Source organism: Hippichthys cyanospilos, chromosome 9 (genome assembly GCF_059441005.1).
Source record: "Hippichthys cyanospilos isolate Australia breed blue-spotted pipefish chromosome 9, RoL_Hcya_1.0, whole genome shotgun sequence".
Taxonomy (NCBI): Eukaryota; Metazoa; Chordata; class Actinopteri; order Syngnathiformes; family Syngnathidae; genus Hippichthys; species Hippichthys cyanospilos.
The window spans coordinates 18,896,003-18,912,425 of record NC_142377.1 but is presented as its reverse complement, the minus strand read 5'-3'; the positions used below and the strand labels follow the sequence as shown (position 1 = coordinate 18,912,425).

The following is a 16,423-nucleotide window of genomic DNA, read 5'->3' as shown; positions in this document are numbered from 1 at the left end:
TTTAAACAGGGCAAGCCGCCTATTTGAAAATACTCAAATGGCAATTGCCGTTTTGTTTTCAACCTTTTCGACACGCATGGGCGACGACGGCGAGGTCTTAACCCATTCGGACCTAAGCGGCATGTCAATAAGTGCGCCGAATTTTGATGACGTGGCACACTCCTGGGAGAAGACGATTGGACGAAGCTTTATCGAATCGAAATCAAGTTATGACGCTTAAGCTGCCTCTGAAAATAATTAGTTGAAAAGATGACACGCAGTAGTTTTTTTAACTTCCTTGGCATGCATTGAGGGTAAGGAGGAGTTTTTAGTATTTTTTTTAACCACTGATGAGGCACTGTGACTTGCTGAGAACAATTGAAAAGAATATGAAATAATGAATGAATATGTTCTAAACATGGTACACGCTTACAAAATATTTTCTTAACGTGCCAAATGTTTACTATTTTTTGTCAAAATAAAATCGATTGAAATCAGTTCGAAGTAAACTTAACATTCATAGCTTGTGCATACCTCGCATATTGAAGTAGTATTGTAAAGCATCCGGCCTTGCGCAAAACCTCACAATTTAACAACCTTTCAAATTTTTCTTTTTCAAGTGACGGTCAAATTAATTTGAGTTTTGCTCAGCCCAAGGTTGAAATGATGGGAATGCAGTTAGTAAGCCCCCCCCGAATTTGATTCCTTGTTCAGCGTCAAGGTACCCGTGCATTTGATATGCATAGCATACACGTTGTTTTTTTTTTTTATTCGCAGCCAACGCAGCGTGCGACCCCGTCATCGAGGAGCACTTCCGCCGCAGCCTGGGCAAAAACTACAAGGAGCCCGAAGCGCCGACGGCCGCCGCCGCCGCCGCCGCCACCAATTCCGTGTCCATCACGGGCTCGGTGGACGACCACTTCGCCAAGGCGCTGGGCGAGACCTGGCTCCAGATCAAGAACAAGAGCGCGCCGTCGTCGTCCACCAGCAGCCCCAACTCCTCGCCCGACAGCCGCATGATCAACCGCAACCACTCCCCTTCTCTGGTCTCCTGAAGGGGAGTGGGCCCCCCCCCCCCCCCCCCCCCGACACCGGCCTCCTTGAGGGAGCGCCCGACCCGCTGGTCTGCTTAACGCAAATCACCCCGCTGAGGATCAATGGAGCAATAAGGAACCGATGAGGAACTTGAATGCGGCGTCCTCGCGAGCCTTCTGTACTTATTTGTATATAAAGAAGCCCTTTTTCTTGTAGATCTTTTTTCAGTTTTTTTTTCTTAATCCGTTTGTTTAACTTTTGCTATTCAGCATCTGAAAGAAACAAAAGCGAGAAACAAAAACAAAAAGGGGGGGGTGCCACCAAAGAAACTTCCAACCCCTTTCACACTACACGTCAAAGCTTTGCTGACACTCACTTTGGGCCAGGATTAGGGTCTGAAGACTTTCTTTGTAGGGTAGGGTTTCAATTAGGGCCTGACCAGTACAGATTTGTTTTAGGCCAATTCCAATATTTGGCGCGGTAAAATACCAATAACCAATCACTTGGCGGATTGATTAAGACAAAATAGAAGCAGCTAGAACATTTCACCTGCGATGCTTTTTCTTTTGTATTTCTTTAATAGAACTTTAGATAAAACAAAAGTTTGACTTTTTGGGGGTCTTTTTTCAAATATATATATTATTTAATGGGATCATGTGGTAATGCGTTCATATACAAAAGGCAATGATCAGCCAATTAATTGTCGAGTGGATTCATTGGTCGGGCCTTACTTTTGAATGAAGTTTAGGGCTTCAAGCATGTTGTAGGGTATAAAGCCATTGTTTTGAGCTGGGGTTACCAAGGACGGGCTCTGTATTAGTTTTTGAACTATGAACTAGGCTATCAAGTTAGGGTGTCAAATCGGATGGGTCCGGGTCAGTGTTGGGGATTTTGATTTCAAGAAACTCAAATCTGAGTTAAAGTGTTCAAATTACGATTTCAACATGAAATCGTGGACTTTGGCTACGATTTCAGCTCAAAGTTAAGGTTTGACATTATGGCTACCAATTAAAAGGGCGGTGGTTAGGGTGTCAAAAGATTTTTTGGGGGGGGGATTTGATGCCAGGTTTAGTGTTGTTGGATTTGGGTTTCAACTTTTTTTTTTTTTTTCCCCGAGCCCGGTGCAGAAAGCAGTGTGAAAGGGTCCGACGTTTCTTCCAGCCCATAAGCAACGATGGCACACAAACATGAACCGTAACAAAGACGCCGAGGTCAAAAGCCGGCCGCCGCGCTCGGCTTCAGCTCGGTAAAGTTCCAAGGGTAAACGAAGGCTTTTTACCCATGCATGTATTTTTGTTTTGAATAGCCGGTGTCCATAAGTAAGCATTTCAACTACTTCCAATTGCCCCCTTTGGACGTTATTTGGTAACACGCGTTAGACAATTTAAACTCACTGCTGGTTCAGTTGTACTCGATGTTGTTGTATCGTTGATGTTACTTTGTCTTGTGGGTGCGTGTGTGTGTGTGTGTGTGTTTTTTTTTTTTCTTAGTTGTGTGGCTAGCAAACATCTTGAGCTAGCAGACAGGGCTCTGCTAAATATTTTGCTAACAAAACAAAACAAATATATAAGCGAGCGTTGAACGTTAAGCCATCTTTGGAGCAGCGTGCTAGTTTCTCGTTGCACGGCGCGTAAAGTTCCCGGCAAGCAGGACAGTTCATTTTATTATGTGGGCTTGGCGAAGGTAGCTCGAAAATTTGCGTTTTGGGGGTTTCAAAGCTTTGGGTAGTTTTTCATGGGTAGGAGTTAAATGATGGTTTCAAGTCAAGATTGTTGTTTCAAATCAGGAGTTCAAGCTTACCATATGGCGTTGAGCCTTCATATGAAGGATTTTGAACCTTGGTTAGGGTTCTAAATTAAGGTTTCAAGCAACAATCGTGAATTCAAGCAGGATTGGATTTCTAACTGCAATTCGGGTTTTAAATTAGGATTTTAAACCTCGTACCAAATCTAAACAGGTTTTCTTTTTTTTGTCATGGTTTAATTATTAAGGTTGCTAGTTATAGTTATTTTTTAACATTAGGGTTTCAAGCAACAATTACTGTCTCAAGTGATTTGAAAATCAGGGCTGTGTTTTCAAAGGATAAAATTTCGGGGTTCAAGCAACAATTGGGGTTTCAAATCAGGGCTTCAAACATCAACTAGTGTTTCAAGACAAATTAGGGTATGGAGACAGCGTTTTGAGCAGCGGCTATGGTTTTATTAGGGTTTGGAGTCAGGGTTTCAAATCAAGTTTACGTTTGTGAATTTGGCTATTTTGCCGTTTGAAATAAATGTCGCAAGCCAGGGGCCGGGTTCCAAATGACGAAATGACAACAAGGAAGTTCCAAGCTCCCAAAATGAAGCGTGGGCCACACATTCCGTTCTTACTTAGCGGGTGACATGGGGGGACGAACTAAAACAGGAAAACGGTGTTTGCAGGAGCTGAGCTTCTGCTCGCGCTAAAATAAAACGTCAAGCGCTTGCTGACAAGTTTGATGGCTGCCTGTCTGCTACGACTCACTCACTGTAGGAAAATGACTTTTGTTTTTTTTTCATTTTTATTATATATAAAATAGGTAACTAAGACCATCATTACGCTGTGCGTAACGGATGTACAGAGAAAATAAATCATAGGTATTTTTTAAGGAACAATAAATTGTTAATGATATGTAGTTATTTAATTGTTTTCTTCTTCCTGTCCTCGTATTATAATCTTTTTTTTTTTTTCCTTCGTGTTGAAAAAGTTGATCTTTTTTGTTGTCTTGAAAGGTTCAAGTGCAGGAACACACACACAAAAAAAAAAGCCACTGGACGTTGTCAGTGACAATCGCTACATCCAGCAATTATTTAATAAAAAAAAAAGAAAAACCGAAATAAAACGCTCAGTTCCAGTGACTTTGACACAACGTTTCTTCAGCCACGTCTTCCAAAAAATCAACATTTGTCAAACAAATGCAAGTGTCTCCAATCAACATGAACAATGCGGTGACCAATCACATTCTGGGGTCCCTGTTTGTTTGTTTATTTTTTACATTACAATTAGCATGTACTTAGTGCTAGAATCACTCAACTGTAAAAAAAAAAAACAATGTTAATAAAAAAAAAATAAACAGTTTGTGGCTCTGTGTCTCCTACTGAAAAGGTTTTGGCAGGCCACCTTTTTTTTGTACCTAAAGTAGCCTTGATGAACAATAAAGTGCTTTGAAATCACCACCTGACTGACTGTGTGCTACTTTGCCCCAAGATATTGCTCATGCAGACATAATAAAGACACTTTTTATTAAGTTTTGCTCCAATAAGACCACAGCACAATAATTCACCGTAACATTAGCACAATCAAATGACATCCAATGCAAAAGTTTAAAAAAAATACATGATACATATTGAGTACAGAAATAGCCATTTTTTTTAAATTGCGCGTGAAAATAATACCATGACCGAGAAACACATCATTTAGTTGTTGACTACAATTTGCTTTTCATAACCGAGTGAAGTGAACATTCAAGTGTGTAAATATCAGAGATTCACAATCAAAACACCAGAAACGATGCATTCAAAGGTTTTTTTGAGACGGGGACATAAAGTTAGTGGAAACCGTTGGAAGTTGAGAGTGTTTTTGGTCTTCCTACCGTAAAGGTTTAAATCATTTATGGGACAAACAAGACATGATGTATGCGATGTTCCACTCGAAGATTTTTGGTTCCTCAGATGCTCTCGTCGTCGCTCATATCCCAAATCTGTTGAAAACGCGACATACGTTAGAAATCCAAATAAAGAAATTGAAATGGCCTATCCCACTGAGATGCAAACAGCGGCAAGTGTCTGCCAAGGCAGCGGCCATTTTGATCTGGTCAAGTTCCAAAACGTTGGCCAAAATGGCATCTCCAGATATTTGCCTGTACTGCTCTTAACTAAATAAATGGAGTTGATATAAGCCCCTTAGATGCTGACTGGAACCAACTGGAGCAGTCCTCCTGTCCCTTTTGCATAAAAAGCATCCCCAGAGCATGATGGTTCCACCCCCATGCTTCACAGTAGGTACGGTGCAATGCAACTTCTTCCTCCAAACACATCGAGATGTCTTTAAATCGTTCCAATTTGGTCTCATCGGACCTCAAGGATTTTTCCCAATCCTCCTCTGGTTTGTTCTTAGCAAATTTCAGATGGGCCATCATTTTTGTGTACAAGTAGTGAGGGAACCTTTCGTGCAATGGAGGACTTCACCTCACCATGATGTAGAGTGTTGTTATTGTCATCTTTGTGACGGTGGTCCCACCTATCTTCAAATAATTGACCCTGTTCCAGCCATGCAGTTAAAGGCTCATTTCTCACTTTTCTCGGGATCATTTGAAGGCCTCGAGGTAAGATCTTGCATGGAGCCCCACTCCGAAGAAGATCGTTAGTGATGTAACGCTTCCATTTTCAAAAAAACATTTCTAACTGTTGATCTTTCCTCACAAAGTTGTTTACCCATCGCAGTTTGACTCATCCCAGCTTCGTGCGGTTGTGCAATTTTATCTCTGGTCTTAGTCATGGTCAAGACTGGGATCCCGCACTTTGAAAATGTGTGCAGGCGTCAACATTCCCAACATTTCGCCACCAGGGGACAATCCACAGAAAACAAAGTATTACAAATTTTAAAATTATATATCAACTCAATAAGATCTTGTATTAAAAAATTGTGACATGCACATTTGATATGTAGATAATTGTGTGTGTATATACTGTAGGTACGATTGTATATGAATTTTATGCAAAATGTTAATATCTTCAATGAAACCCCATTGAAGTATATATATATATATATATATATATATATATATATATATATATATATATATATATATATATATATATATAGCATTTGACTTTTGCCACAGTACCTCAGCTATCTTGAGTGTGAGACCCAAGATAGCCAAGGTAGCTGGGAAGAAATTTTGGTTGACTTTTTTTGGATGCTAGAGTGCTGACTAGAACACACGTGTGTTAGCCTTTGACTATCACTTTCAAATAGAAACTTTTTTTTTTTCAACACACAGCCCTCTACATTGACAACATGCAAAACTTTGGGTGGGCTGTCTAGAAAAATAATATGTTTTGAAACACCTATAAACTTAAGGAATAGATTGTTGCTCTTCAGAAGGCTCCACAAAATGACATTGATGACTAAAGGCTTTAATATCAGGAAGTGACAGCAACATGTGGCACACACACAAACACACGTGAGCAAACGCACACACACACACACACACACACACACGCACACGCTCCACCTCCTTGGCAGCACCGTGTCAGTAAACAAAAGTGGTCTTCTCGTGGCAGCGGATTCTTCACATTCTCGCTCCGTAAGACGTAATTCACATACCTCCAACACTGCCTGGAATGTTACACGCTCACATGCGCGCGCACACACACACTTTTGACACATCCACGCCGCATTCCTTGGAAAGCGCAGCTCCAAAGCTCCGAGCTGAGCCGCGCGGAGCTCGGCGGAAAGTAGCAAATGCCAGTCCGCTTCGGAGCCACACACTCATTCCTTGCATTTCATTCCACCGGATCATATTCGAACTACACCGAGTATCTTTGCAATGACATGCAAATAAAATGCATTTGCATTATCAAAACCGCTTCATAAACATGTTTTCTTTGGTTAATGTTAAGAAAATAACTGAGAAGCACTGGATTAACCCTTGTGGACACACTTTTTAAAATGGTTTTAAAGGCGTAATCTTTTAAGTTATTTATGCTATATTTTCACTAAAATTGTTCACTAGCATCAGTTTTATCCATACACGTGTAGGTTAAATTTATTAACACCCACAGTTTTTTTTTTTTTAAATGGTACAGTCTGTGTTTGTAGTGATGACACTTTAAGACATTGCCACTAACTGCTCTCTACTGCCACCTAATGTCTTGAGGTGAAACACAAGCGAACAAAGAATTTTCCGGTCGCTGTCATAGTTTGACCGCCGCTCAACGGAATGACACAAAAATGGCAGGAAAATCTATGTAATGAATCCGATTAAAATGCATCTTAAAAATTTTAATTATAATGCTTTTATATGGTCCAAAATTTGGACAATGACTATTTTTGTACACAAAATCTCACATGTCCAGCTGTAATTACATAGAAATGTCAGAATCGTTGCATTTTGAAATTTAATGTTTTAATCATCTGCTGGAAATTTCAACTTGTTTTTTCCCTCTGTTTCTTTTATGATATCAAATAAAAAAATCAAAGGAATCTCCATATTTTGTAACATAATGCCACAAGGGTTAAATAAACAAAGCGTGATTATGGGTGTTTTTTTTTTTTTTTACAGATTGTAAGGTCGCTCGCTAAGTGACCCTTGGAGGCAGCCATCGCAGGAGCCCCTCGGTGGCGGGGCGTCATTGAGACGTGGTTTCGGTGCGCTCGGTTGGCTCCAGGCTGCCGAGGTTCCCTCGCAGTGTGGAGAATGAGGACAAATTCATATCAAAGGACAGCATTTGTGCTGGCTAGCCGGCATCAAAGGGACGGCGAGCAAAGCGCTCTTTGAAAAGCGGCGAGCCTCTCTGGACGCCCGCCATGCTGCGCTTGTTCATGTGTGTGTGTGATTTGAACAAAATAAAAAGCCAGGAGGGGAAGTGGGCTAAGGGGGGTTGCCTTATGTAACGTGAATAGGCGCACTAAAATAAAGCCAACAAGTTGAGTGAGACGGAAAAGGTTAAGAGAAAAAAGGGTAAAATGACTCATACAAACTGATAGCATTGTTAAATATTGCCATAGCATTGTTTAGTAGGCAGGTTTTACCATTTAAATTTACTGCCAACTAAATAAGAAAAAAATAGCGGAGGAAAAAAAAAAACATTTTGTCACGTTAAGTCTTGAATTCAGGTGGTTGATAGTTACTCCACATCTCAGGATTTCGTGACATGCTTTAGCACGTTCTGCCTTGTTTGCTGCACGGTTTGCGATACTTGCTCAGGAAAACCATAGTAGAAAAGAGAAATTTAAGCAGGACTTGAATAGAAAGAAAAAAAGGCTAAAATCTCATATTTTGGGCCAACAGCGCTGCTTTGCTCATCAATCTATCATTACTCATTTTTTTTTTTTTAAAATACATCATTTTATATAATACGCTGGCTTGACTAAATAACAAACTGTTGGTTAATTCATTTTTTACAAACTACCTACTATTCTGTTTGCGTGCACTAACGAGCTAGCTAGCTATTTAGCAAGGTAGGGAACTAACTAGCTACATTAGCTAACTAGTTAATCCAACTGGTTTATGAACAAGCTTAATAGAGAACTAGCTTATTGAACTAACTATGCTAAGTTAGCTTCATGGAGACAAGTATACAATGTTAACTTGTATATTGAGTACAGTGAACTTTAATACTGTACGACTCAATTTTGGCCCTTTGACTTACAATAGCAACAAGTGGCCGCCCGCCATCTTTGTGTCATTTTCTCAGAAATAAAAACAAACAAGGAATGTGCACTGAAACGCCGAAAAAGGAAAACAAAACAAAAGCAATTGCCTGCAATGCTTTGCCTTCCATCCGTGGTAATTAAGTCGAGTCTTTTGTCCGAGTGTTGGCGTTTGAAATATGAGACTCATTTTGACACGTTACATCTTGGAATTTGCGAAATTTTCAGCCAATTGGAGAAGGGGGATCCCTAAGTAAAAGACAAAAGAGAAGAGTTCATCGGAAAATAGTTCGACGGGTCTGCTGGAATTCGAAGGTGTTTTCTCCTCAAATTTTCAATGAGCAATAACAAAAATAATAAAAATGAAGTCTAAATTTCTTCTGAATATTTTTTTTTTTTTTTTTGCATTTGGCTCAGGTGGAAGCGGTTGAAATTCCAAATACACTTAGCATTTTGACATTGACGTTGCCACTTGCTAGCCACAATACAAATACACACGCTCACAAGTTTTCCGATGTCATAGTTCATTTTTGTGTGTGTTGATTTCCAATGGGCCAAAGACAAAAAATATCTGCAGCTCACTCACAGTTTATGTTCCAAGCAAACGTATTCACTTTCACGTCGACTCACACAAATATATGTACAAACACGGTGGCCCTCACTTAAAAGCGGTTGGCAGCGCCGCCATCGAGCGCCCATCTCTAAATGCGAATACGGCTTATCGCTCCTTCCTGGTGTAAATTGAAGACGCCTCTGCGCTAAAGCTGCATGTAATGCGTTTGTGTTTGCCATCAGCTGGGATGCTGCTGATATCTCAGCGCTCCTAATCCTGAGATGGCATCAGCCGCTTGAGCTGTTTAGCTGGAAGCTGTTACCACTTGCCGCCGTTGATTGTTGTGAAAAAAAAAAATAAAAATCTCGAAAACCAGCAACGTCCAAACGACAGTAACCATCAGGTACCACAAGACTTCCCCTACTTGGGCGCAAAAAAAAAAAAAAAAAAACGACCAGTGAGGTTTACAATAAGTGGACTTAGCGTACATGCTGGTGGGCCCCCGGCGGGTGCGCGACTCTCCTTCAAAACCACTGATGGACTCGGCCATTAAACACACATCTGCTTTACATATTAAAAGTGACACCAAAGCACAAAGTAGAGCTTTCATCATGGAAGCTGGCTCTGTGTAATATGCAATTAGTGGGCCACACACACTGATGTGGTTTGTGCTGCCTACTAAGAAAGAAAGAGGAAGGAGGAGAAGTTTTCTTTTTTTTTTAAAAATATGTTGGTGACGCAAAAGAAACGGAGATGACAGCAGCGTTTAATTGACACGTTTGAAATGTTGGAGAGAAGGGAAAAAATGAGGACAATGCGCGTGGGTTTTGGAGAGAATAACGTGGACCGCGCAGAAGGGGCCGACCGACGTCAAAGCTTCAATTAGCGGTAGGGAAATATGGAAACGGCAACAATGGACGACTATTTTTAGGGTTCGATAAGCTTTTTGTGTTTGATGACTCTCTCTGGAGAGGATTTTATGGTGCCAGAACATTCTAATTTTGGAATTGAAAAATAATTATGGTAAAGTAGCTAGAAATTTTTTTTTTACTGTCTATTTTCATGAAATGAATGTTTGTCCACATTTTAGGGAGAATTTTTTGGTATAAATGTTATGTTTTCTCCAATGTGTTTTTCTGGGTATCAATAATACGCGAAAACCTGGATTATTTGTGGTCCGGGCTGGTCCCAATCCCTCACAAAGACCGATTTGACTGTACAGACAATAAAAAAAGTTGTTCAAATCGATATATTAGTATATCTGATTGGATCAGTGATTGGCATTTATTTTTAAGGTGTTGGTTGGTGGTTGGCTTCAAAAACCTAACAGCGTAAGCCTACCAAAAATTCGGTTGATAATGGCCTCACATGGCCTGATACAACACACCACATCCTTAATCCCTCTTAACCCTTTAACCCTTTTCAGGGCACAGCGGCGGTTTTCGGCCAATAGTCTAAACAGGCCAAAAATGCCTTTATGTGGCACATGTTTTTCAATTCTTAAGTCCTAAACAGGCAGGAATTTTCAGGATTTTCAAGAAATTTAGGGGTAGGTTAGAATTTAAGCAATGGCTGTTATGGACGCTTTGTTATGGACCCGATAAAGGGTTAAATTATTTAGATATTAGAACAGTATGCCTGGTTGTTTTGTCTTTTGTCTCAATAAATGCATCAAAAAATGACACTTGTGCCATTTTCATGCCCCTTTTTTTTCAAGAAGAAAGGAAGTTTCAAAATCTGCTAAGTATTAGTCAGTATTATAGGTTATAAATCATCAAAAGTGTATAAAACCCCAAAATAGATATCTGATTTGAATTCTCACCAGATTTTTTTTTAAACAAGTATACATACACATGAACAAAAACGTAGACTGTAAACAAGGAATTTAAACTATTCTGCGACTGTTGAAACGGTTGCGTTTTCCTAAACCTATTAGTGTGTATGCTAGAGGCTGAAACATGTGTCCATGGCCAGGCATTTTTTTCTAACTGGAGCAATGGTAAACCGACTCTGCGCTCTTTACACCAACACTTCCCAACACACAAAGCGCCGCTTGTCTGCTTTCAGAATCGGTTTTGGAATTACGTTGCAAGCACAAACGGTTGGGGAGTTATTGTGATTTAAAAAACGTGTCATTTTCTTTTTAGCTACGACACTTGCATATCTAGAGGCGTTGAAACATTCCTGCAAAGTATGGCCGGAATCCGCAGTGCAGTTCGAGACGGTTTAAAAATGGGGTGAGACGGTCAAAGGTGGGTTGCCCTATGATGTGCATGACCCACAGGTTTCAGGCTTTTGAGTGTGGCACAATGGAGCCTTGTGTTGCAGGTGCTTCTAGCAGCAACGTGTGATTGGGTCAGTTTTCCTCTTCGTGTCAAAGGTTACAAGCATGACTTGTTTCAGTCAACAGAACTCACTAGAAAACCAACATCCACCACAGAGCATCATCTACAAAAATAGCAGCTAACAATACATCAAACAACAACAAACTTCAGGAAGGTTATATCAGTGTACTTTGGTAAATACATTTTTTTTTGCTCTATTTGTCCGGACTGACTCACGGACAACCAAGCACACAAGCGTCCCTCCCCGACAAGAGCGCTCGTCCATTTCCGCCATCGATTGTCTGCGGTCTGTGCTATGTTTTCATTGTTCCCAGCCTCATTAGAGCTGTCACGGGTGAACACAGAAGGGAGTGCACGACCTCATCACAGGGACGGGAAGAGGAAGAGATGGGTGTGGACGGGGGGAAGAGGCAAGTCCAAAGAATATCATGACCTAGGTTAAACCTAGGTAGTTTTGATGCATCACGTAATATAGTCACTACACTAGAAACGTATGACTGTAATGTGTCCTGCCAGGATTCCTCTGGAATTTTGGCTAGAATTAATACGTCTGTGAATGGATAGATCTGTTTTTTCATATTGGAATCACACCGAGCTGAATCATGCTGGGCTATAGCAAAGGTCCACGTGGATTGTCATGCTGCCTTCATTCAGCCAGGAAATGAAAGCGACTACTTTTAAGTGGGGATTGGAATACATTTCTGAATCTGTGTCTGGGTATTTTAAATAAGAACGCACTATTTATTTTCAATTCCAAGTAGCGCTCTCATTGAACGCTTGTTATACTGAGGACAAAAACATTGGTCCATAGCAGAGGTCTGCTTAGATGTAGCGGAAGACACATTGTACTTCAGCAGACTAATTAGCTGGAGATAAACATACATCTAAGAGATCTCTTTCTGAATGTTCTGAGATTGACTTTCCATGGCAGTGCTACGCTATGTCAAATAATGTTGGGCTACGGTATAGAAATCCGCGGATGCAGTTGTGCTAATGTGAATGGCTGGTTGTCTACAGTACATGCATCTTAGCTGCCAATTAGTTCAGGCCTCTTCTTTGCAACTTTCTCTTCATTTCGTAGGGATTATTTTACTGTGTTCTCAACACATTGACCAGAGAAAACGTGTCATGGTTTTGGATAGCGTTACTTTTAGCTGGGGATTCATATGCTTGCATATTATGGGATGTTAAAGGTGAATGGTAAAGTCTGACTGATGTGCTAGATTGTGACAAGTAGGAAAGCGGTGACGTGATAGTGTTTTTTTTTTGCTGGGAACAGAGCTGGTAAGCCAGTCCCAGCAAAGTCACGTAGCCCCATCAACAACCCCCCTTTTCCTCCCTCCCTCCCTTCCCCCGCCCATGTTTTCATAAACTGGGGTTAATCCAACAAAGCACCTGCGCTGACAGCCCAAAGCTCCGTGCTGAACCTCATCATCGCAGAGCAAAAGACAAAAAGTGTTCATCTCATTTCCGCACATTTGCTCTTTGAGTCGTTCCCCGACTGTCCACCTTGGCTGCTTTCTCAAGAGTTATAAAGACCAGCTATAACAACAAACCGAGTGGCTCTCCGCCGGGTGTGGTGGCCTGTGGAGAAACAGCTGAGTTCTGTTGTTTCTCCTGGGACCCCGACAGACAACTCTCCCTCCCCCCTGGACCATCTTTTTTTTCCCCCCCTCCACAGCACTTTCCCTGAAATGTTTTACTCTCCCCAGGGGTCACATGATGGCCTTGTTATGAGACGACCAGACTTGAATGTTGATTTTTCTTACCATACAAAGTATGACAGAAAGCCAAGACTGTGACATTGACCATTGACTAATGCCCCATGTTACGGATTTGGAACGTCATTCCACTATATTGTTGACTTCTAATTCAGGGCCTCTTTTCCAGGATTTAGAGTAGGACGGGGTTGGCCCATTGGGTATACAATGCGTCAAAGTCAACAACATAGCAGAGTAGCTGAAAGATGTACAACACTGTGACATCAACATTTGGCATTGAGTCAAGAGTGTAGTCGCCACAGTCTTTTTTTCTTTATTGCCACACCTTGTAATCTGCCTGGTTCCCATGCCCCTTTTCCTGCTCCTCTTTGTGGCCCCCCACTCCTCCGGTAACTCCTCTGACACACTTCCTGTACACTTGAAGGTTATCAACACATTTTCTGAGTCACATTCACTAACGTCACAATTTTCACAACCTAGTTACTAACTAAATATTTGGCTCAAGGATTTTCTTGATCAGTGAGTAGGGTTGCACAAAACATTAACTTCAGACTTTAAGGAGATGAACAATTTTGTTGACAGTGCTTTTTTGGGACAAATTATTTTTTAAGTCCTGTATCATTTAGCAATGCTTAGATTTACAATCTCTGATACTTCATTTCAAGACAATCTAAAATCATCTTTAAACCCTCTACAACATTTGGAGAAACATTTTGCTTTTATATATTTTATTTAATTGGGTGTCATTTACATGGAGGGGGTAGACCAAGTCGGGTAAGCTGACTTTGAAAATAAGCAGACCAAAAATCCACCACAAAGCTCTACACAGACGTAGCTTGAAGATGTATGCACTATTGCAATGGCAGAAATAGCAAAAGACCCCCCCAAAACAGGAGATATTATATATTTCATTTTCTAATTCAATTATTGCAAAGGCATACCAACAGTAGTACTTTTTTTTTCTTTACGCTTAAGGCACTTTGATGCGCTTGTTTTTTTTTTTTTTTTTTCATTTTTAGACCAAGCTGTAACCTGTATAAACACTGTAACAAATGATTAAAAGTTGTTGATTAACCATATTTCTGAATGAATACTGTAAGTGGCGAAAGATATTTAAGCAAACCCCATTTAACCAAGCCTTACAGAAGGCCGCTATTCATGTGTAATATGTTACAGTGAAGATTGACAGTTTGAGATCGGTTAACCTTGGTCGAGATCTGTTCACGTCATTCTTGATAGCTTTGTTAAAGGCCAGATGAATATTCCTGTTCTGCTGCGGTTGGGCAATATTAGTATATGTGAAGCAAGCCGCACGACAATAACCACTTGAGAGATGGCGTGTGTGCAAGTGTTGCCAGTTGAGACCTGCCCTATGTTTAATTAGAGACATGACTCAAAGCCAAATGATGTGTGGTCAGATGAGCAATGGCTAGAAGGACACCCCCACAATAAAAAAAAAAAAAAAAACACACGCGCACACAGGCGCACATCGGACAAAACCCCAAATTATGAAATCCCGAGAGCCTTTTCCATCATCGTGTTGTTGTGAAAGGCTTGAGGCCTTCAAGACAACTGAAGCTTTCATGAAGCTTATAAGACTTGACGCACCCACAGTGTTCCAAACCATGGAGGATGAAGAGCAAACAAGCCAAGTCAGTCTTCCACTACCAAGGTTCTTTGTGTTACCGTTTTAGGGCCAATCGGACATTATTTGGCGAAACACACATACTGTACTTGAAGTAATGGTTCAGTGCCACCTCAACAATCATTCAGTACATGATGATTCCGAGATGAAGCAAAGTACTTCAAATACTAGCTATAATCACAAGTTTGCTAACAAAACAACAGTGGTAGATATACAGTACTGTATATGAGCACGTAACGATGGCTCAAAAAAACATTACACATACTACAGAAATGGAATGGGGGAGAAACAGAAATGGTCACAGCGTGAGGGACATTCACTGAGAAAAAACATCTGTGAATAATGGAAATGAAAAGATCAAAACGGTGAAGCAATTTGGAGTTCAACCGTCAACTGCCGAAGCAAAAAAAAAAAAGCAAGGGTTTTTTTTTTTTTTTTACATGTGAATTTAGAAGGCAGCTGCCAACGTCTAATTCCGGGCCATCCATGACATTAGAATCCCTGACATCATGAAAACTGTTATTACTGTCATTTTTTTAACTGCAATTGCGGTATTACGTAGACAGGGCGGCGCTGCATCCGAAGCAGTCAGAAGTCGTTAAAAACAAAGACGAGAAGGCCAAATTTATTTACAACTGCAAACGTGCATGACGATTTTGCAGTTTACCAAACTAATTATTCAACTGTTGTTTTCTACTTAATCAATCTTACTAGTGGGATGCGGCCACTGGTCTGGTTTGAAAGTCGTGGATAAAATCACTGTTAACAGTATAAAGCATCATGTAAATATTGTGATAAAATCTCCACATAAATGCCAATGCCTTAACTCTTCAGTGACATTTTCCTTTATGTCCTAGCATGAACTAATAGGTTTGAAAGCAGATAATATATTAGATTGTTTTAAAAAATACAACATGTAATTCTCACGTTTAGCGTGACAGTAAACTTTAATGAGGAGTTGACTCTTTTTTTAATGAATATTTATCAAACTGCCCTCACTCAGCATTCATATGATGACGAATGCTGATGATGGATCAAATGATGGCTATGTCTACAAAGATTTTGAAGTCAGCTTTTTTGACTTGGCATATCATCCTACCCTCCAAAAACTACCGCTTACTTTTCTGCTTTAATTGTCCGAATGTCATCATTTGAAATGTATCTCCTATTTTTGACTGGTCAATGAATGATAAGCACACATGGTAGCTTATTTCTTACTTAAGAACTATTAAGAATTGAAATATTGTTTGAAATGACTCCAAATCTCATGGCATAATTTGAATAACGGGACGGTCGCTTTTCAGATAAAAGGAAATTATGCCAAATATGTTTATTTCCTTGTCTCTCTTTGTTTAGGTTTGCGAAACATGCTTGTTTATGTGTTTGTGTATGCATGTGTGTTCTTCATTGTCGATTTCAAAGGGCTCGATGCTATCACTGTCTTCCATGTGCTGGATAGAACAGTGCCCGGGGAAAGAGATTAAGAGTTGGCATTGTGGCCAGTGAGTATATGTGTGTGTGTGTGTGTGTGTGTATGTCAGATCTCCAAGAGCAGATTACCTGAGAGAAAGAATCAGGCATTCAGTACTGATCACGACCAATGTTTTCTCATCAGTTCTAAGTTCTTATCCTGAAGCCTATTCCAAACCACTTGCTCTATCATAATCATATTTGAACGTAATCCAAAACAACAATTTTTTTTCTTCTTTGCTCTCACTTTATACACATAGCACACTAAAATCCCTTAAAA

At 40.4% G+C, this 16,423-nt stretch overlaps 2 protein-coding genes across 7 annotated transcripts in view; one reads left to right on the top strand and one right to left on the bottom strand.

Moving 5' to 3' along the window:
* vgll4b (vestigial-like family member 4b) overlaps positions 1–4,205 on the top strand; it is a 29,343-nt gene extending 25,138 nt beyond the window's left edge. For all 5 annotated transcript variants that reach the window (XM_088422940.1, XM_088422937.1, XM_088422938.1 and 2 more), the window contains one exon: positions 757–4,205. In XM_088422940.1, the coding sequence (XP_088279066.1) occupies positions 757–1,034 (278 nt within the window). In that variant the 3' untranslated portion in view covers positions 1,035–4,205. The remainder of the gene's footprint in view (positions 1–756) is intronic.
* A 48-nt stretch (positions 4,206–4,253) lies between these two features.
* atg7 (ATG7 autophagy related 7 homolog (S. cerevisiae)) overlaps positions 4,254–16,423 on the bottom strand; it is a 45,753-nt gene continuing 33,583 nt past the window's right edge. For both annotated transcript variants that reach the window (XM_088422934.1, XM_088422935.1), the window contains exon 19: positions 4,254–4,732. In XM_088422934.1, coding sequence (XP_088279060.1) covers positions 4,700–4,732 — 33 coding nt within the window. In that variant the 3' untranslated portion in view covers positions 4,254–4,699. The remainder of the gene's footprint in view (positions 4,733–16,423) is intronic.